A 21325-nucleotide genomic window follows, 5' to 3' on the forward strand; every position below is an offset into this window, starting at 1 on the left:
CAAATGTATCATTTTCGTCTTTATCCATAACCGAGGTACCAATTGTGATACAAAGCAAAACCAAGTGAGGAAAAAAATAAAGTTATTAAACTACATGGGACAAAAAAGTATTTAACCTTAAAATATAATCGGAAAATAAATAAAAAATATTGTGTTTCCTACATGGATCCCCCAATCTTTCAACACAAGTTACAACATTGTCCTCAAGGTCCCATGGAAGCCACTATGTACGTCCTCGTTAAGGGTAATATCTCATAATGGTGCACAATTGAAGTGGAAAAAGAGGAATTTTTTTTTTAATATAGCAACTTCTTTTTACTATGGGCAGCTTTTTTCTTTTAATCCAATTATTGAAGTTTTCATAATTTCATATGTCCATTTCTTCTACATATTACAATTAATTTTAAAATAACATAAATTAGAATTTTTTTTTTTTTTTTTTTTTTTTAAGCATCCACCATTGCTATTTGTGAAATGAACTTCACACTACTTTCTTCATATAACATTATGATTAGAAAATTACTTTTATAGAGACTTTGTACAAATTAAGTCATTTGTGTCCGCAAATAAGTATATGACACATTAGCGTAGAACACCAAACATAATAAACTTGAAAACACTAGATTTTTTCCTATCATCTTTCAACTCATCAACATAATACTAATCCCCATTTAAGACAATCGAAAGCCACCACTGATTTTAGATTACGATCCTCGTTAGATCCCACTTCATGATGTCCCACATTAGCTCTGTTAGAGTGTTTGCAGCAAGCACAAACCCACTCACCCAACTGCCCATGGATGGCACCTTTTGAATACCGGAGGAATAGGATTAGAAGGAGAAAAAACAAATTTGACTATACGAATAGTGAAAGGGAAGCAGAGACCACGGGGATAAATAGGTCCTTGAGTGTTCACCCACATATGAGTTCCATAACAATTTTCTTACAATTATGTGTTGAAATTGATACCAATGTACCCAAATAGATGTTAGAGATCAATTAATTCCTATTCCTTAGAGATTATAATGGTAGTTGAAAATTGTGGCGGGCAATATGCTAAGGACCACCTTCTCTCTGGCTGTGATTTGAAAATGATTTATGATCATGTGATTTCTCCACAATAGAATTTCATACAGAATGTTTTTTAATTTCAATTACTTTATTGTATCTGAAAACCACTTATTTCTACCACGTCAAGCTAAAATGCGAGAAGCATGTCGTACGTACGCACAAACAAATGTATTTCCATGTGATACTGCCTATAGAATACGCAGTGCCGCCTGTATATTTATACTTGGCATTGAATCTAGATGATCGAGCTTGTGATTGCCATGATTCGAATGCTTTTATAAAAAATAATAATAAGAAAAAAAAAAAAGAAATGCTTTTATCGGGATGTGGTTCAAATAGTACGAAGTAGTAACCCTAATAGCCGACAAAAGTAAAGCACCTGTACCATGTCGAAGAAATTCACGACGGTAAATCAAAAGTTTTATATATATATATATATATATATTTTTTAATTTTTTCTTAAGGCATAAGTTATGACATGGAGCATTGTCGTCAGGCAGAAACAATAATTTTGGAGAGGACGGGTTATCTTTATTTACAGAGGAAGAATCATCTTAAAAAATAAATAAAATGCTCATTTACTCTTGTAAAATATTTGACCGACTCTTTTTTATTTCCTTTAAAATTGAGGTCCAATAATCTTAGTGTAAAAAGTAAAATTTTAAATAAATCTTCTAGTTATTGTATGTACGTCACTTTGAGGTAACTTCAAGCGTATAATAATAATAGATGATGATTGTATTTCATCTACATGGGTATAGAATTATTTTTTTTTTAACAAGTCCACTCTAAGAAAAAGAAAGTAAGATGAATTCGAATTAGTAATATTGCTTCATGAGTTATAGTCTCTAACCGATTAAACTACTCCTAATAAACATAGAATTATTTATTTAGTCGTACGGTATTGAGACTTTTGTAATCCGACAAATTAATGCAGAACCTACACAATTTCTAGGATTACTTTTATTAGGGGTGGCAAAATGGGTATCTGACACGATCCGATTACGACCCGCGGGTACCCGTTACACGATTAACCTATACACAGACATGACCCGTTTAGCTAAACAGGTAATCGGGTCTGACACGATTATGACACGAAAATAGTCGGGTAACCCGACACGACCCATTTTACCCGTTTAAAATAACTGGGTCTAATCGGGGTAGACCCGACCCGACCCGACAAAACCCTAAACTATAAATTTTGTTTTTGTTTTTTTTAAAAAAAAAATCAAAAAAAAAAAATCAAAATTGTAATAATAATACATCAGTACACTGTCAATGCAAAAAATTGAGTTCCAAGATATTAAAGGCTTTAATAAAGGATAAGAAAAAAAAAATGGAAAGTGACTGTAATTGTACTCCAAAAGAAATTACTAAACTCATGATTTCACCTAAACTTAAAACAAGCAAGCATATTGACTAAGTTCATTTATTAAAATAATTTTTAGTATAAAAAAATTTAATTTTGCTCAAATTACATTCCACTAAAAAAGAATTATGTATATTTCAACACAAAATATGATATTTGTAATCTGTTGAAACTAAATATCTCATAACAAAGAAGAATTTTGGAAATCATTTGAAAAGAAAAAAAAAATTAAGGGCAAAAAGCAAGAAGAATGTTTTTAAATTAAAATCATTTAATTAAATATTTAAATATAAAAAAAGCCCTATCTAAATTTATTGTCTTAGGCCTCAAAATCTATTAAGTTGGACCTACTCGAGGAGTTGGCTTGGACGCTTGGTTACTAGTAAGCCACTTGGCCCTCACCGATACCTCATAAAGCATAAAGTCTAAGTAGGAACAAAACTAAAATTTCTATTTCAAAATAATCAAAATATGAATGAGATTGAGGGGTAAAATGTGTCAACATTTCCATCATAGCAATAAAGAAAAAGATAATAAAAAAAAGCTAACAAAAAGAAAAAAAAACAAAACAAAACAAAACTCAAAACTATATCAACATTAAATTCATAATTCATTACAAAATACTTGTCCACTTGAAGTCTTGAAGGATCCATGATCCATCCCATGTAATCAAAGATATGAATTATAAAACACTACAAATATGCTCATTTTTTTACTTTATTTTATTTTATTTTTTTAACCGGGTCTGGTGGGTACCCGTTAGACTCGGACAGTAACCGGGTCTAACAGGTACCTGCCATACCCAAACAGTAACCGGGTCTAACGGGTATCTGTCAAACCCGAATAGTAACCGTGTCTGGCGGGTCGACCCGCCGGGTAGACTCACCAGACACGAATTAACCGGGTCTTAAACAGGTCGATCCGATTAAGACCTGAACTCGATAAGACCAAACCCAATACTTATTTTTTTGTGTCATGTTCGTGTCGAGTTCACAGATCGTATCAAAATTGCTAGCCCTAACTTTTATACTATTTGGGGCTGCCAATGGAAAGCGTTGCGTAGCGCGGCATGTAAAGGGATTTTTGGATGAATGTGTATTTTTGACTTGTAATAAGGGAGATTTGATGGATGTATGAAGGAAAACGAATAGCATAAAGGGTATGCAAAACGCAAATGGAAATAACATAAAACGCAAGAAAAAAGGCCAGTGGAGGCCAGCTGCCCTTCCTCGATCTTTGTGTCTAGGGAAAAGCATTTCACGTGCTTCCGTTGAATGCTACCCTTCTTGTCTTCTTCAAAAAATATACAACCTTAATGATCATTCTATAATTTCTATTATTGTAAAACAAGGTATCGGTTAGCTCTTCTCTATTTTATTTGAAACTGAGATAATTCAAATCCAATAATTTTAGTATAGAAAATAAAACTTTAAATAAATCTTGTAGTTATCATACAGACGTCACTTCAAGGTAACTTCAAGCGTATAATAGATGGTGAGAATCATATTATATTAGATGGTGATTGTATTTCATCTACATAGGAATAGAATTATGTTTTTATTTTATTTTATTTTTTTAACATGTTCACAAAGGGAAAAGAAAGTGTGATAGATAAATTCGAACTAATAACCTTCGCTTCATGAATTATAATCTTCAGCCGATGGAACTCTTCTATGGAGACATAAAATTATATATTTAGAGATATGGTATTGAGACTTCTGTAATCCTACAAATTAATGTAGGAGCTACACAATTTATAGGATTACCTTTTTTTTTTTTGGCATATGGTATTGAGACTTCTGTAAACCTACAAATTAATGTAGGACCTACACAATTTATAGGATTACTTTTTTCTTTTTTTTTTGGGCATATGGTATTGAGATTTCTGTAATCCTACAAATTAATGTAGGACCTACACAATTTATAGGATTACTTTTTTTTTTCTTTTTAACTAGGAGCTTAATTTTGTTATGTAGATTCGAAAATTGTAATGGGCAAGTACTTTTATACTATTACGCAGATACATTAGCCCAATAAAATAGAGATTGTATAATGATATAGAATTTAGCATTAATTTAACATTATCCCCAATTTGGACATCCTTGATCCCTCACAACCAAGCTACTTAATAGGGTTGGGCGAATATTGAAAGAAGAACTTTATGAATTTTTCGTAAAGATACTTGCTTTATAGAGAATATATCTTAGGAAGTGGTTCTCGAAATGTCAATTCAAATAAACTATGTTCATCGATTCTATTCTTCTTGTTATTTGTATTTGGATTTCCAGTAATTATTATTAGATGATATCTTATAAGATTTATCTATCCAAATAAATGTTATCTATCTTATAAGATTGTTTTTTTTTAATTGTCAATTACTTTAGTAGCTGAGAATCGCTTATTTCTACCCTGTCAAGCTAAAATGCGAGAAACATGTCGTACGTAGTGCCTACAGAATACGTAGTGTAGCCTGTATATTTATACTTGTCATGGAGTATACTATCTAAAATAAAATAAAAAAAGTCGTAAAGATGAGCTTGTGATTGGTATGAATATGATTCGAAATGCTTTTATCTACTTACAAAAAAAAAAAAAAAAAAAAAGAAGCTTTTATATGGATGTGGTGCAATAGTACGAAGTAGTAACCCTAATGGCCGACAAAAGTCAAGCAATTGTACCATGCCGAAGAAATTCACGATTCAAAAGCCAATTCCATATAATGCATCTTTTACTTTATTTTTCTTAGGGTATAAGTTATGACATAACACCGATGAAAAAACGCTTTTTTCTTCTGTTGTCACAGTCATCAATTAATTGGGTGTACGTACAATCAATTAATTTAGGCTGTGTTTGGCCAAAAAAATAAAAAAATAAATAAAAAATAATAGAGGGCTGGACGGACCTAAAAACTTAAAAAAAAAAAAAAAGTCTCAAAATTAACGTAAATATTCTTACTTTTTACATTATTTTTTATTATTATTCAAATAAAATAAAAAAAAATCACTACAATCGATTGAGCTACCCTTTAGGATTGCCAAACATAGCCTTATGGACAGAATTTCTCGTAAATCTGTTTGAAGGAAATATCATCAAACCTATTTAAAATAGGACTAAGTATCTATAAACATTTAAAAAACACATTAAATTTAATCTAAATTAATAAACTGTTATTAATAACTTTAAGAATTTAATGTGCCTTTTAAATATTTATAGACATTTTACACTATTTTAAATGGATCGAAGGATATGAAAATTTCAGTCGATTATTTATTATGCCATATAAGTGTTGATCTAATGATTTAATCAGATTCCATTGAAGATATAAAGATAGAAAAATGAGAAAGAAGACGTTTGGTCCCCATAATAAGTAGTTTATACTATTTGGGGCACTTGCCACTTGCCAGAGCGAATTCTGTGTAGTCTAAAGACTATAAAGCCAAGCCAATTGAGGGCTCTAGCCTCTTGCCATACTGAATCCCTTCCGTTCACATACCTAGCATGGCAGCTACACAGGTAAGCCTGAAGCTTTTCATAAACAAAGAGAGCCAACAGTTTCTCTTTGCTGAAGCAGAAAAGGAATTTGTTGATTTCCTATTAAGCATTTTCACTTTGCCAGTCGGAGTTGTAACTAGGATTCTGAAAGAGGGAGGCGGCATGGTAGGCAGCTGTCAGAACCTCTACCAGAGCATTGAAAATCTTAGCGTTACTCACATCCAACCAGACAAAAGCAAACGCTTCCTGTTAGAACCAAAAGTAGTCTGCCCTGGTGCTAAACTCCCTCTCCTATTACTAAATGAGTGTCCGAACTCTATCATCCCCTGTAGCAGTTACGTGGCTGATGACAATTGCGCAATTTGTCCTAATTTCGGCTGTGGGATGAGCCAAATCGTAACATTCATAGACCCACCAAACGAAATCAGGGCATCCTCCTCCACTAGTGAGGAAGGTTACGTGAAAGGGTCGGTTAAATACATTGTGATGAATGATCTGGAGGTGAAGCCCACTTCCTCCAGTCCTCTTGTCTCTCTGCTTGCCCAGTTAAATGTCAACGATATTAGAAATATTGAGGAGAAAGTGGTCGATGTGGGCATGGACGAGGTATATATTCCACTTAGGGGTGGGCAGATTAACCGATTACTGACCGATTACCGACTTTAACCGAACCGATATTAACCGTAACCGATAGTTATCGGTCGATAATCGGTTAAAAATTTTATACTGATAAGCTTATCGGTCGGTAATCGGTTAAAACTTTTATACCGATAAGCTTATCGGTCGGTTAAAATTTTTTTATCGGTTAACCGATATGACCGATAAGTTATTTTAATTTTTAATTTTTTTTTAATTTTATATTTATTAATAAAAGTTAAAACCAAAACGACGTCAAATTTCCTTCCAATGAAGAATTTCAATTTTGCCATTTTGAATCAGATAAAACTTGATTTTTTGGTTGACATATTTTGTTCATTGGAACAAAATGGGCTTCCAGAAGCTAGAACAGTAAAACCGATTTTGCATTTCTGCTCATGGAGCAATCTCAGATGATGCTCCCAGTAAGAGAAAGAGTTTATTATATTAATATAAACTAAAAAAATAAAAAGCCTAATAAAAAGCCCACAAAACTCAATCTAGCAATTCTCAAATTAATTTTTGCCCCAATTAGCAATCAGTAAAAAAGCCCAATAAAAAGCCCACAAAAGCCCAATCCGGTTTAACCGACCGATTAACCGACCGGTTAATCGATTACCGATTTGACCGATAATTTTCGGTTAAGACTTCTTATCGGTCGGTAATCGGTTAAGATTTGGTTAACCGATAGCTTATCGGTTAACCGATAGCTTATCGGTTAACCGACCGATAAGTCCATTAACCGGTCTTAACCGACAATACCCAGCCCTAATTCCACTCATCATCCCTTGCTTGCTTTGTTGTGCATTAATTAATATTAGTACTACCAAATGCTTCTTTTTTGGCTGTCAGTTAATTTGTTTACTATTTTTGGTAAACATTGAACAATTTAACAAAAGTCGGTAAATTAAGGGTACGATTACATATTATAACTAATTTGCTTCTTGATTTATCTGGTTTGATAGTAGGGTGTGAAATTGCTCGAGGCTTTTTCTCAATCAAAGACTGTTTTGACAAACGTTTTTCTTCCAGAATAGAGCCTCTTCAATCCAGAAAAGAGCCCCTTCATTTTAGAAGGGAGCATTTTCAATCCAGAAAAGAGCCTCTTCCTTTGAGAAGAGAGCATTGGAAGTGATAATATAACATGGATCAATGGAATAATTGGCCGGCGCAAGCCTAGACAAGTTAGGCACTCGCGTAGGGCCCAATTTAATAAGGCCCATGGAGAGATCATATTTTGTACACCCGCAGCCTGTTTCTAAATGAGTAACAAGGGTTTATAGTTAAATAAATCGGGAGATTATAGCAATTAAGGCAATGTTGGAAATCAGTGTGCTTTATTTCTAGGTGCAAGAGCTCTGTATGTAGGACTGGTGTTCATACAAAATAGTAATCATGTGATTGCTAATTTGGTCTTCTTTTTAGTTTGCAATCATGTTTCTCATTTTCTGTTCCATGTTAGTCAAATCTGGTACGTGGCAATATGCCCTTCATTTTGTTTATGAAGCAACTTTGTTCTTTATCAAATTATTAATTAAGAAAACTTCCGCTAATTATGAACTAATATATATTGCTGAAGATAATTCCTAGTATGGATAACCAGTTCTCAACGCAAGAAAGGAATTATTAGGAGTTTATCTTGAGGAGGCCTGATCAATTGTGTTTTAATTTTTTAATTTTTTTTTTTTAAGATTGTGCTGACACCAACTTGACCTAATTTGTGCATGCCAACATGACAATTGCCTCAGCTATCAAACTCGTGTTTCATCTCTTCATGAATTAGTTGTTAGCATATAAAATAATTATCATGTTATAATACGTAGTCAAAATTAGGGATTCAGAATTACCTGCGGCTATTGTTGCTCAAGCGTAATGAAGAACCTCTAAGCGATATAAATCGGCTCTCAGCAATATGAACCTGAGATAAAACAAAGTAGAAAAAATATCTTCTGACCTATGTCTACTAGTGCCAATCGATAGAATACAATAAGTAGGTTAGGGACCTTTAGTCAAAATTGTTACCTTATTTAATCCTTCTATCAAGGAATAAGAATCAAATTTATAATCAATTCAAAATATTTGATTCCACAAAATAATCTTTATTTGGAATAAATCACTTAAAATCGTAATTATATTTATTTTATAAATACAGTAAATATATGTCACATAAATGAAATTTCTTACTTTAGTACTATTTATGTTTTCTTAAACTTTTTTATTTCTTCTAAGTAAATTCTCTTAGGCCGTACTCAACTCACATGACCAATTATGGTCTTCTTGAACTTTAGCAGTCTCTTTGAGGAGTCTTAATTGGATGCTCATGTTGAAAGTGAAACCAATTAATGTGATGGGCCTTGGGGGTGGCCCATGAAATTGAATTTGATTATATTTTACTAAAACAACATAGGAAAGTTCATCCAAATTAAAAGGGTTGCCACATGTACGTGTAAGAAACAAGTCAAGATATGGGGGTGTTTGTTAAACAACACCCCACCCCACCATACCGCACTGTTTATGGACCACAGCACTGTTCATGGATAAAAAAAAAAAATAACAATAATAATAATTGGTATGGAAAAATGAAAAAGTGGTATTGGGAAGTAAAAAATTTTGTTTTGTAGTAATTTTTTTTATTTGAATAGTAATAAAAAGTAAATTATTGGATATAAAAAGTGTGTGATTTGATATAAAAGTAAGGATATTTTTTTAGAAAAAAAATGAAGTGAATAGTGTAGTGAATGTGGGGGTTTAACAAACACCCCCCTTAGGGTAAGAAACTAGCTAGTCAAACTTCTGAATCCTAGTCAAACTTCTGAATCCTGGTCATTATTATAGAACATGTGGTTTTTATCAAATAAAAAATAAATAAATTGAAGATACATCGATCCCTTCTAGGGGATGAAGCAAGCCTCCAAATGATCGTTTTGAGGAAATTAACCCCCAAATGCTTTAAGCAATTTTATTTTCCGTGTAAATTGGTCGTACCACATCTACAATCTTAAATAGAAAAGACTTACAAATTTTATTAAAAATAGAAATAAATGTAGATTGAACAACATCAAAGAAAAAAGGGAAATTATGACGGTAATTGAAATAAAATTAGGGAATAAATTAAACTATAATCAGAAAATAAATGAAAAATATTGTGTTTCGGTTTCCAACGTCCCCGAACCTTTCAACACAACATTGTCCTCGAGATCCCATGTATGCCACTACGTAGGAATATGATCCTCTACAATTCAAAATCGACCGGAGAATATCCAGTTTGTGATTAAGATTTCTTCTTAGAAATCTTAGAGCCACAAATGAGACATCTTTGGGGGTGGCTTCGGCCACCCCCAGCTCCCAACTAGGGTGGTGCGGCCACCCCCAATGGGGTGGCAAACCACCCCTTATTTTTTTTATTTTTTTTAATGTGAAATAATATTTTATTATTATCTTTTGTTAGTGAGATATGTGTCTCATTTGTGACTTTCGGATTTTTAAGAAGAAATCATAGTCATGAACTAGATATTTTTCAGTCTATTTTGGACTAGAGAAGATCCTATTCCCACTATGTAGGTCCTTGTTAAGGGTAATATCTCATATTGGTGCACAATTGAAGTGGAAAAGGAGGAATTTTTTTTAATAGAAATTCTTTTAACTATGGTCAGCTTCTTTCTTCTAACCCAATTATTGAAGTTTTCATAATTTCTTATGTCCATTTCTTCTACATATTACAATTAATTTTAAAATAACATAAATTTGATTTTTTTTTTTTTTTTTTTTTTTTTAAGCATCCACCATTGCTTTTTGTGAAATGAACTTCACACTACTTTCTTCATATAACATTATGATTAGAAAATAACTTTTAAAGTGACTTTGTACAAATTAAGTCATTTGTGTCTTCAAATAAGATAATGACACATTAGCGTAGAACACCAAACATAATAAATTCGAAAACACAAATTTTTTTTTTTTTATCATCTTCAACTCATTAACATAATAATAATCCCCATTTAAGATAATCGAAAGTCACCACTAGTTTCATATTACTCACGGTCCATGCCAAATCCCACTTCACGGTGTTCCGCTCACCCCAATGCTCATGAATGGCACCTTTTGAGTACTGGAGGAAGAAAATTAGAAGGAGAAAAGGCAAATTTGACTATATGAATACTGAGAGTCCGTGAGAGGGAAGAGGAGACCGCATGGATGAATATATTGGTCTCTTAATGTTCATCCACATATGAGTTCCATACAAATTTTCTTACAATTATGTGTTGAAATTGCAAACAATGTACCCAAATAGATGTTAGAGATCAGTTAATTCCTATTCCTTTTCCAGATTATAATGGTAGTTGAAAATTGTGGCAATATGCTAAGGACCACCGTACCTTCTCTCTGACTGTGATTTAAAAATGATTTATAATCATCTAATTTCTCCACCATAGAATTTCATACAGATTGTTTTTTAATTTCAATTACTTTTTTTGTAGCTGAAAATCACTTTTTTCTACCATGTCAAGCGAAAATGCGAGAAACATGTCATTCGTACGCATAAACAAATTAATGTATTTCCATGCATGTGATACTGCTTACAGAATACGTAGTGCGTGCAGCCTGTATATTTTATACTCGTCATTGAATATATCATCTTTACATATAAAGATCAGCTTGTGATTGCCATGATTCGAATGCTTTTATAAAAAAATAATAATAATAATAATAATAATAAAGCTTTATCGGGATGTGGTTCAAATAGTACAAAGTAGTAACCTTAATGGCCGACAAAAGTAAAGCAATTGTACCAATTAATGTAGGACCTACAGAATTTATAGGATTACTTTTTTTTCTTTTTTTTTCTTTTTAACTTGGAGCTTAATTTTGTTATATAGAGCTGAAAATTGTAATGGCGATAACATAAAACGCATAGCATAAGGGGATGCAAAACGCAAATTGAAATAGCATAAAACGCATAAGGAAAAACGCAAGTGGAGGCCAGCTGCCCTTCCTCGATCTTTCCGCTACCGTACGCCTGTGTAGGGAAAAGCACTTTACTCGATCGCTCGAGTCATCGGATACCCATCTTCATCTTCCTCTTCCATTTTCTGCAAATACCCATTAACACGGCGCTTGCCAGAGCGAATTCTGTGTAGGCCAATTGAAGGCTCTTGGCATACTCAATATATCCATTCCAAGATTCATCACCATTCACATACCTAACGATTACATGGCATCGACCAACGTAAGTTTGAAGCTTTTCATAGACAAGAAGAGGCAACGGGTGCTGTTTGCTGAAGCGGACAACGAATTTGTTGATTTCCTACTAAGCATTTTCACTCTGCCGGTCGGAACTGTCACGAGGCTTCTGAAAGAGGAAGGCGGCATGGTAGGCTGCTTGCCAAGCCTCTACCGGAGCTTTGAAAATCTGAGTGTTACTCACATCGAACCAGACAAAGACAAAGGCTTTCTTCTACAACCAAAAGTATTCATGCCTGGTGCTAAACTCCCTCTCCTATTGCCAAACGTTGCCTCAACATTCCGTCAATTGTATAGGTGTCCGAACCCAAACAGTTACAGCAACTGTTGCAGTTACGCGGCTGATGACGATAGCACAAATTGTCCTAATTGCCGTTCTAAGATGGGCCAGATAGTAACATTCACGGACCCCCCATGCGCAAGAAGGGCGTTCTCCACTAGTGAGGTAGGTTACGTGAAAGGGTCGACGGCTACATACTTGGTGATGGATGATCTGGATGTGAAGGCCTTGTCTACCAGCTCTCTTGTCACTTTGCTTACCCAGTTTAATGTCAAGGATGTGGGGGATATTGAGGAGAAAGTGATCGATGTGGGCATGGATGAGGTATATATATGCCACTCATTACAAGTTTACAACAACCAAATACTTCTTTTGTCTGTCAGTTTATTTATTATTTTTCGTAAAAAAAATTGAACAACAACGTCATTAAAATTAAGGGTATTTGTTAATGGCATCGCCAATAGAATGATCATTACAAATTTATAGCTAATTTGCTTCTTAATTTATCTGGTTGATGGTAGGGTGTGAAATTGCTCAAGGCTACTTTGCAATCAAACACTGTCTTGACTGACGTCTTCTTTCCGGTGCCGGCGCCAGAAAACATTAAAACTGAGGACTCACTTATGAACGTGGGACTGACTGTGGACTGAGTGATTGTTGTGAACGAATATTGAGATTATAGCAATTAAGGTAATATTGTTGGAAATCAGTGTGCTTTAATTATTTCTAGTTGCAAAGGCCCAGCTCTGAAGGACTGGTAGTGTTCATACGAAACAGTAATCATGTGATTTGCTAATTTGGTCTTCATTTTAGTTGCACTCATGTTTCTCATTTTCTGTTACATATATCACTTGAATCACTATATATGTTTGCTTAATTTTTGTTATTCATCTGTTTTTTTTTTTTTTTTGCGAAAGAGTAATCTCGGCTGGAGTACTGGAGGAGTTCAAACTTTTTTATTTCTTCTAACAAAATTCTCTTACTCCCTACACAACTCACTTGAAATTCCCACAAAAGTTAAGACAACCTGACCAATATATATTTATGCTCTTCTTGAACTCTAGCAGTCTTTTGAGGAGTCTTCTTTTGCCAGCCCCCTGCACATCATGTTTAAATGATTATATTTATTTATTTTTATTAATTTAAGTTTTTAAAATGAGTGATGATTTAAATATTTATAAAAAAAATAAAAAAAAAGATGTGATTTTAATGATATTAAAATAAAAATCTTAGATTTCAAATTTAACCTTCGTAATTTATTTTTTATTTTAATTAAAAATCTCACATCATAAAAAAAATGTTAAATAATTAAATTCGTGTTAGACTTTTTCAATTATTACTGGATTTGGATTCTCTCTCATTGGAGAGCAAATAGGAGATTCTTCAATTGTTAATGTTGGCCATTCAATATTATCCAACGGCTCAGAGCATGCCACGTGTCCCATTAAAATTAAAATAATAAAATATTATTTAACTTTTGAAAAGAAAATAAAAATAAAAATAGACTAAAGAAAAAAATATGTGGTGACCGGCCATCACAGATGAGTTATGGGGTGGCTTTGGCCATCTTCAAGGGACGGTTGGGGGTGACTTCAGGGGTCGCCGAAGCCACTTCCAACTGGTCTTTGGAGGTGGCCAAAGTTGCCCCTAAGGTCAGGGATAGCTTCAGCCACCGCATATTTTTACTAGTGTGTATCATCAAACATGGGATGTTAATCGATAAAGGCTGAAATTCTCGAATCGAGGATTTCTTTGATATATCAACACCGACAAAATTATACACCTTCCATCAATATAATTTTAAAATCAAGATTTGAACAAATTGTGACATAATTATGCATTAAAACAGCATGCATGTCAAACTTGACTCAACTCGGCTTGATTAGAGCCCTAATGCCTGGGAATCACTTGTTTGTAGAATGTCAAGCAAAAATGCAAGAAAACATGTGGTACGAACCCTCGTGAGTCGTGGCCGACAAAAGTAAAGCAATTGCACCAGTTCGAAGAAATTCATGACGGTGAACTACTAGTAGCTCGTGCTTTTTCCATGAAAAGCAACTTCCATATAACCACTCAAAACTCTAATTCAAAAGTTATTTTATATATTTTTTTTTCTTTACCACATGTGACCTTGTCATTTCCCCCCTCTTTTTCTTTTTATGTTTATGTTGCCTTTAACTTTTCTTTTTCTCGATATCTAACAATTTCATCCTAAAGCTTAGCTGCTAAGTCTTATATATTTTACTTTGATAAGCAGAATGATTTAATAAATAATTTTTATTAAAAATTAAAACATGTGAAATAAAATAATTATTCTCATTGCGAATGAGGAAATGACTATTTCAAGTGTTAGAGTATTATATATGTATATTTTTAATACCAATGCTATTCTATTCTACTTTTTTTTTTTAAAAAAAAAAAAAAAAAATATATACGTTTTATCTCCCTGAACTATCCACCCATTTGCACTTTGACATCTAATATTTAAAAAATGACATTTGATCCCTCCAAACTTCTAAATTGTTGCAATTCGACCATTCTAACTTTTTTTTTTTTTTTTTTTTTTTCCAAAATGCCCCCATCCCAAGTTAAAAAAATAAAAAAATAAAATAAAATAAAAAATTAAGGGGTGGCTTTGACCACCCTAGACTGGCCACCCCTTAATTTTTTTAATTTTTTATTTTTTTAAACTTAGGATGAGGGCATTTTGGGGAAAAAAAAGTCGAAATAGTCGAATTACAACAATTTAAAAGTTTTGGGGGGGAGGGGGGTCAAGTGTCACTTTTTAAACATTGGAGGTCAAAGTGCAAATGAGTGGATAGTTCAAGGGAATAAAATGTATTTTCCCCTTTTTTTTAATAAAGATTATTCTTTTTTTTTTTTTTTTATGGAATAGTCATTTTGAGTACCAAATGTTTTTTATTTCAAATGGTACGTAATTGAAATAAAATTAGGGAATAAATTAAAATATAATCAGAAAATAAATGAAAAATATTGTGTTTCGTTTCCGACATCCCCCAACCTTTCAACACAACATTGTCCTCAAGGTCCCATGGATGCCAGTATATATATGTACGTCCTCGTTAAGGGTAATATCTCATAATGGTGCACAATTGAAATGGAAAAGGAGGAAATTTTTTCAATATAATTCTTTTAACTATGGGCAGCTTCTTTCTTCTAACCCAATTATTGAAGTTTTCATAATTTCTTGTGTCCATTTCTTCTACATGTCACAATTAATTTTAAAATAACATAAATTAGATTTTTTTTTTAAACATCCACCATTGCTTTTTGTGAAATGAACTTCACACTACTTTCTGAGTAGTGATATAGAGTACACCAGCGTGAGTGAACAATGTTCACGTTAGTGTGCTTTATAATATTATTTTTTTAATATTACTGTTTATTATTTTTTATTATAAAGTACACCAGCGTGAGCACTGTTCACTCACGCTGGTGTGCTCTATATCACTACTCCTACTTTCTTCATATAACATTATGATTAGAAAATAATTTTTATAGAGACTTTGTACAAATTAAGTCATTTGTGCCTTCAAATAGGATTAACGACACATTAGCGTAGAACACCAAACATAATAAACTTGAAAACGCTAAATTTCTCCTTATCATCTTCAATTCATCAACATAATAATAATCCCCATTTAAGACAATCGAAAGCCATCACTAGTTTCAAATTACTCACGATCCATGCCAAATCCCACTTCATGGTGTCCCACATTGGCTCTATTAGAGTGTTTGCAGCAAGCATAAACCCGCTCACGTCAATGCTCATGAATGGTACCTTTTGAGTACCGGAGGACGAGAATTTGAAGGAGAAAAGGCAAATTTGACTATATGAATGATGAGAGTCCGTGAGAGAAAAGAGGAGACAGCGGGGATGAATATATAGGTCTCTTAATGTTCACCCACATATGAGTTCCATACAAATTTTCTTACAATTATGTGTTGAAATTGCAAACAATGTACCCAAATAGATGTTAGAGATTAGTTAATTCCTATTCCTTACCGATTATAATGGTAGTTGAAAATTGTGGCAATATGCTAAGGACCACCGTACCTTCTATCTGACTGGGATTTGAAAAAGGATCGGATTTATGATCATCTACTTTCTCCACCATAGAATTTCATACAGATTGTTTTTTAATTTCAATTACTTTTTTTGTAGCTGAAAATCACTTTTTTTCTACCATGTCAAGTGAAAATGCGAGAAACATGTCGTACGTACGCATAAACAAATGTATTTCTATGTTAAACTGCCTACAGAATACGTAGTGCGAAACAACAATTTTGGAGAGGAGTCGGTTCTTTTTTTTTTTTTTTTACAAAGAAAGAATGGTCTTAAATAAAAATGTAAAATGATCACTTATTCTTGTAAAACAATGGACCGTCTCTTTTTTATTTTCTTTGAAATTGAGAGAATCCGAGTCCAATAATTTTAGTGTAAAGAGTAAAACTTTAAATAAATCTTCTAATTATTGTACGTACCTTCAAGTGTATAATAGATGGTGAGAATCACAATATATTAGATGGTGATTGTACGTATTTCATCTGCATGGCAGCATGGGTATGGAATTATGTTTTTTATTCTTATTTTCGGGGGGTTATAAATAAGGGAGATGAATTCGAAATCATGACTTTTGAGTTATAATTCACGCTCATTTCACTAACGTTGTCTGTTTTAATTGCAACATACGTGTGTATTTAACATCCGTTTTGGTATAGGAAGCAAAGAAGTATATCAGAAACAACTATGAGACTGTTGGGCCCATAGGCATTCAAAGACACTTTCAAAAATAACTAAAAAGCAGATTTCAGGGTAGTCCTTCCACTTCATAGCGTCTCACCTTTTGCAAGTTGGAAAATATATACAATTGAAACCCAAATTAAGAAATAAATAAATAAAAATGGTGTCCGGAATTTCATTCTAATTAATCACTTGAGTCTATATGTACAGTCCCTCTATCGCATATGTATAGATATATAATCTGAAAAGATTATAGCTCCAAAATATAAAAAAGTAGATTATTAGTATCTTTAACTTTTCAAATAAATTACACGGATAACGTACAACAAAAAAAGAAAGCTAAAGCTTGGTCGGTGTTCTAGTACGTCTCATCTTCTTTTTTCCCTTTCTTCTTCTTCTTCTTCCTTTTGAATCATTAATATATCTTTTTGACTCAGTATAACACAAAAGGAAAAGTAAGAAATACTTGCTATGGGTCTCGCAAATTTTCTTTTGGTTTCTTGGCAACCAAGCTATGTACTAGAGCTCATTCAAATTTTGGAAAAGAAAGGAGGTAAAGAAGAGCATGCTTTTCTTGAAAAGCAACTTTCCGTATATACACTCAAATGCAAAGGTTATTCTATGCCTTTTACTTTCTTTTTCTTTTTTTTTTCCCTTTCCTTAGTGCATAAGTAGTTATGGTATATATATTATTATACTTTAATGATTGAAGTAATTCTTTCAAACTCGTAATTAATGTGATTGGAATCAAATATAATAACAAAGTCATTATTTTGTTAAAAAAAAAAAACTACATTGAAGCAATTTCTAAAGAAAATTCATCAAATCGAATATTTCCGGCCTTCATTATATATCCACCTTTCCAAAATTATAATGTGCACAATTTCAAACGTATTGTCCATGGTGACAATTTCAAATTTCATATATTACATGATCTCAATTAGCGTATTATACCATTTCATGTATTTCAGTAGTTGCACACATATAGCGTCTCTCATTAATTTGTAGCCATTCCGTAGAGCCTAGAGACTATAAAAGTAAAAAGGGTAACAGCAAAGCCAATAGAGGACACCAACTGGACTGGAACCTCTTTAGCATCAACATAGCTAAAATGGCAGAAACCAAGGTAACACTAAAGCTTTTGATAGATTCAAAGAGAAATCGAGTCCTCTTTGCGGAAGCAGACAAGAAATTTGTTGATTTCCTCTTTAGCATTTTCACTCTGCCTATTGGAACTGTCACCAAGCTCTTACAAAAGCAAAACATGCCAGGCTCCTTGCATAGCCTGTACGAGAGCATAGAGAATTTGAGTGATACTTACATTCAGCCGGGCCAAGACAAAGACTTTCTGCTAAACCCAAAAGTTGCCAATATTTCTGGTGCTAAAGCTCCTCTCCTCTTGCCAAGCGTTGAGCATTCATATTCAGGGAAAATTTATAAGTGTACATGCAAGTGGAACAATTGTCCTTACGTGTCTAATGACCGGAGAGCAATTTGTCCTTCAACCAGGAAGAAGTCATTGACCTGGGAGCTAAGGTACGTAGACCCACCATCCTCCTCTAATGAGGAAGCTGGTTTCGTGAAAGGGTTGATTACTTACATGGTGATGGATGATCTTGTCGTGAAGCCCTTGTCCGCCATCTCTGGTATCACTGGCGTCAAGGACGTAGAGGCTATCGAGGAGAAAGTGGTCGATTTAGGTTTGGATGAGGTATATATATATATATATATATATATCAAATGCTTCATTTAGTTTCTTCCTGTCTAACATATGCTCCTTAATTTGCTGCCATTTCTTTTTTGTTCTTGTTGTTTGAATAAAATTTTTATACCTGAAAAAGCTGGGAAATGCAGTGCTTTCATGCACAACGTCTGCGCCATTCTTATTGTACAATATTATAACTCTTTTACTACTTCATTTATCTGGTTTGTTTTTAGGGTGTGAAATTGTTCAAGGCTTCTCTGCAATCAAAGACTGTTTTGACTGATGTCTTCCTTCGGACAGAGACCACTGGAACTGGACTTTGTCTTTCTCCATCTTCAATAGTTAATTATCTATAAAATTAATCATCTGTGGGACTTTTTATTTTTATTTTTTGTAATCATGTTTACTGCTTCCTTTATCCTGGAGAACTGTAATATTCAATGATATTGTAAAACATGGTGTGGCAATATGCCTTCTTAAATATTTTATATGTAAATCCGTGCTATTTTGTCAAATTTTTAGTTATACTCTGTTTGGATGATCTGTTTTTGATGTATTAATTGAGTCAAATTTTGGTTGGACTGACCAACCTGACCCTGTTCGTGCCACACCTGCATGATAATTGCCAACATTTATATCATTCATTTTTTTTTTTTTTTTTTTTAAATGTTTGCCCCAAATTGCACACACGTGATAAATTAGGATGTCAATTTGTTATGACCGAGTGAAATGGCCATATATATACAAGGCTTTACAAATTAAATTTTATTGTCCTTTACCAGTGTTGCAACGGAAGAGCTCATCGAAAAGAAAGAAATTGAGTAGGTTTTCCTTTCATTGTTTCTACTTTCTTATATTTTGGAATGTAAAAGTTTAATTTGTTTTGTATGGTTTTATGTAATTTGAGTGATCGGTTGTAGTTAAATGATGAATTAATGTATGTAGAACTATAATTGGATGGATGTAAATGGGATGAACTGAAATGGGAATTATAAGAAGGAAGGAAATATCTTCCAAATCAATCTTGAGAAAATATCTTCAAACCTATTTAAAATAGTGTCAAATGTTTATAAATATTTAAAATGAATATTAATCATTAATAGCAGTTTACTAATTTAGACTAAATTTAATGTACATTTTAAATGTTTATAGTCACTTGGCACTATCACTACAAAAATCGGGTGAATTTTTGACTGAGAGTTTTTGACGTGTCAATACAAAAACCACTTTTGACGTGCGGGTTTTGACGTTTTTCAACGGTTAAAACGGATGGTGTCAAAAATTTCAGATTTTTGACGTGTCTACAGTGCCACGTCAAAAATTTTTGACGTGCTAATTTTTTGACGTGGCAGTCCACGTGTCAGTCGTAACGGTCAACTAACGGATGGACTAACTTGGTCCTTTATCAAAACCCCATAGGGTCTTGTGATAAAAATGAAACCCCAAGGAGTTAAAAATAAAGTTACCAAACCCCAGGAGGGTATTTGGTATTTAACCCAAAAATATATATATAAAAAGGACACTAAAGCTTAGGTATTAGGGATAAGTAGCTGTTGCTTTTCCATGAAAAGCCAATTACTCAAAACTAATCAAAAGTTATATATATATATATTTGCTTCTTTTTTTTTTTTTCTTAGGGCATAAGTTATGACATGTATCATCAGGCAGAAACAATAATTTTGAAAAATGATCCTCTCTAAAATTGCCGGTTCTCCTTTTTATAAAGATAAAATGGTTAAAAAATAAAAATAAAAAGAAAATAAAATGATGATTCTATTCTTGCAAAATAAGCGATGAGTTCTTATCTATTTTATTTAAAATTAAGAGAATCCAAATTCAGTAATTTTAGTGTAGAAAGTAAAACTTTAAATAAATCTTCTAGTTATTGTATGTACGTCACTTCAAGCAGGGACGGAGCTGAAGGTGGCTAGTATAGGCCATGACCCCCTTAATACAAGGAAAAACTTGTTTTTTTTTTTTTTTTTTTTTTTCTGAATATATCCACACAAAGGAAGAAAAAGAAAATAGGAGAGATAAATTCAAACTAATTACATTTGCTTAATGAATTTTTTTTTTTTTTTTTTTTTTTTTGAACATATCCACACAAAGGAAGGAAAAGAAAATAGGAAAGATAAATTCAAAGTAGTTACATTTGCTTAATGAATTGTAATCTCCAACTAATTAATCTACTTCTTAAAAACATAAAATTATATATTTAGGCGTACGGTATTGAGACTTTTGTAGTCTTACAAATAAATGTAGGACCTACACAATTTATAGGATTTTTTTTTTTTTTTTTCTTTTTAACTTGGAGCTTAATTTTGTTATGTAGATCTGAAAATTGTAATGGCGAGAAGATAAAACGCATAGCATAAGGGGATGCAAAACGCAAATGAAAATAACATAAAACGCATAAGGAAAAACGCAAGTGGAGGCCAGCTTGGAGGATGGAGAAGTTCAAGCCATTGGAAGCAAAAGAGCTAACAATCCAAGCTTCTCTTTACAGTTTTGTCTAACCCATTAAAGTTTGATTGCAAAAATCATTCCAATTTGTAGGATTTTGTTTAAGGCTATGTTTTGGTTTGGATGTTCCTTTGTGGGTGTTCAATGGGTTTCAACGGGCTTTGTTATTGAGTTGTTTGATTTAGGCCAAAGTACTCGAGTTTGAGTTCTACACAAACATAAATGAGTTGAACTCGAACACCAATTTTAGGCTCGTATTAAGCCTGAGCTCGAGCTCATACAAAGAAAGATCTTCTAAATTC

At 32.9% G+C, this 21325-nt stretch overlaps 3 protein-coding genes across 3 annotated transcripts; all 3 read left to right on the forward strand.

The window, feature by feature from the left end:
• The first annotated feature begins 5852 nt into the window (after positions 1 to 5852).
• On the forward strand, positions 5853 to 7606 carry LOC148585109 (uncharacterized). Its single transcript, XM_088517703.1, has 2 exons — positions 5853 to 6539; positions 7538 to 7606. Exons 1-2 carry the CDS (start codon positions 5940 to 5942, stop codon positions 7604 to 7606), a joined length of 669 nt encoding a protein of 222 aa, XP_088373829.1. The 5' UTR covers positions 5853 to 5939.
• Positions 7607 to 11490: 3884 nt separating this feature from the next.
• Positions 11491 to 12980, forward strand: LOC148585110 (uncharacterized). The gene is made up of 2 exons (XM_088517478.1): positions 11491 to 12414; positions 12612 to 12980. Exons 1-2 carry the CDS (start codon positions 11782 to 11784, stop codon positions 12738 to 12740), a joined length of 762 nt encoding a protein of 253 aa, XP_088373604.1. The 5' UTR covers positions 11491 to 11781; the 3' UTR covers positions 12741 to 12980.
• A 4962-nt stretch (positions 12981 to 17942) lies between these two features.
• LOC132188151 (uncharacterized) lies at positions 17943 to 19069 on the forward strand. The gene is made up of 2 exons (XM_059602553.2): positions 17943 to 18566; positions 18794 to 19069. The coding sequence occupies exons 1-2, from the start codon at positions 17967 to 17969 to the stop codon at positions 18914 to 18916; spliced, it is 723 nt and encodes a 240-aa protein (XP_059458536.2). The 5' UTR covers positions 17943 to 17966; the 3' UTR covers positions 18917 to 19069.
• Positions 19070 to 21325: the final 2256 nt, after the last annotated feature.

Source organism: Corylus avellana, chromosome 6, assembly GCF_965113065.1.
Source record: "Corylus avellana chromosome 6, dhCorAvel1.hap1.2, whole genome shotgun sequence".
NCBI classification, from domain to species: Eukaryota; Viridiplantae; Streptophyta; class Magnoliopsida; order Fagales; family Betulaceae; genus Corylus; species Corylus avellana.

What these genes read in the sequence shown, in the direction of transcription:
- LOC148585109 (XM_088517703.1), top strand. Translation starts at nt 5,940, where the DNA reads ATGGCAGCTACACAGGTAAGCCTGAAGCTTTTCATAAACAAAGAGAGC. An exon ending in TCGATGTGGGCATGGACGAG is followed by an intron (nt 6,540 to 7,537) that starts GTATATATTCCA and finishes GTTTGATAGTAG; the next exon opens with GGTGTGAAATTGCTCGAGGC.
- LOC148585110 (XM_088517478.1), top strand. Translation starts at nt 11,782, where the DNA reads ATGGCATCGACCAACGTAAGTTTGAAGCTTTTCATAGACAAGAAGAGG. An exon ending in TCGATGTGGGCATGGATGAG is followed by an intron (nt 12,415 to 12,611) that starts GTATATATATGC and finishes GGTTGATGGTAG; the next exon opens with GGTGTGAAATTGCTCAAGGC.
- LOC132188151 (XM_059602553.2), top strand. Translation starts at nt 17,967, where the DNA reads ATGGCAGAAACCAAGGTAACACTAAAGCTTTTGATAGATTCAAAGAGA. An exon ending in TCGATTTAGGTTTGGATGAG is followed by an intron (nt 18,567 to 18,793) that starts GTATATATATAT and finishes GTTTGTTTTTAG; the next exon opens with GGTGTGAAATTGTTCAAGGC.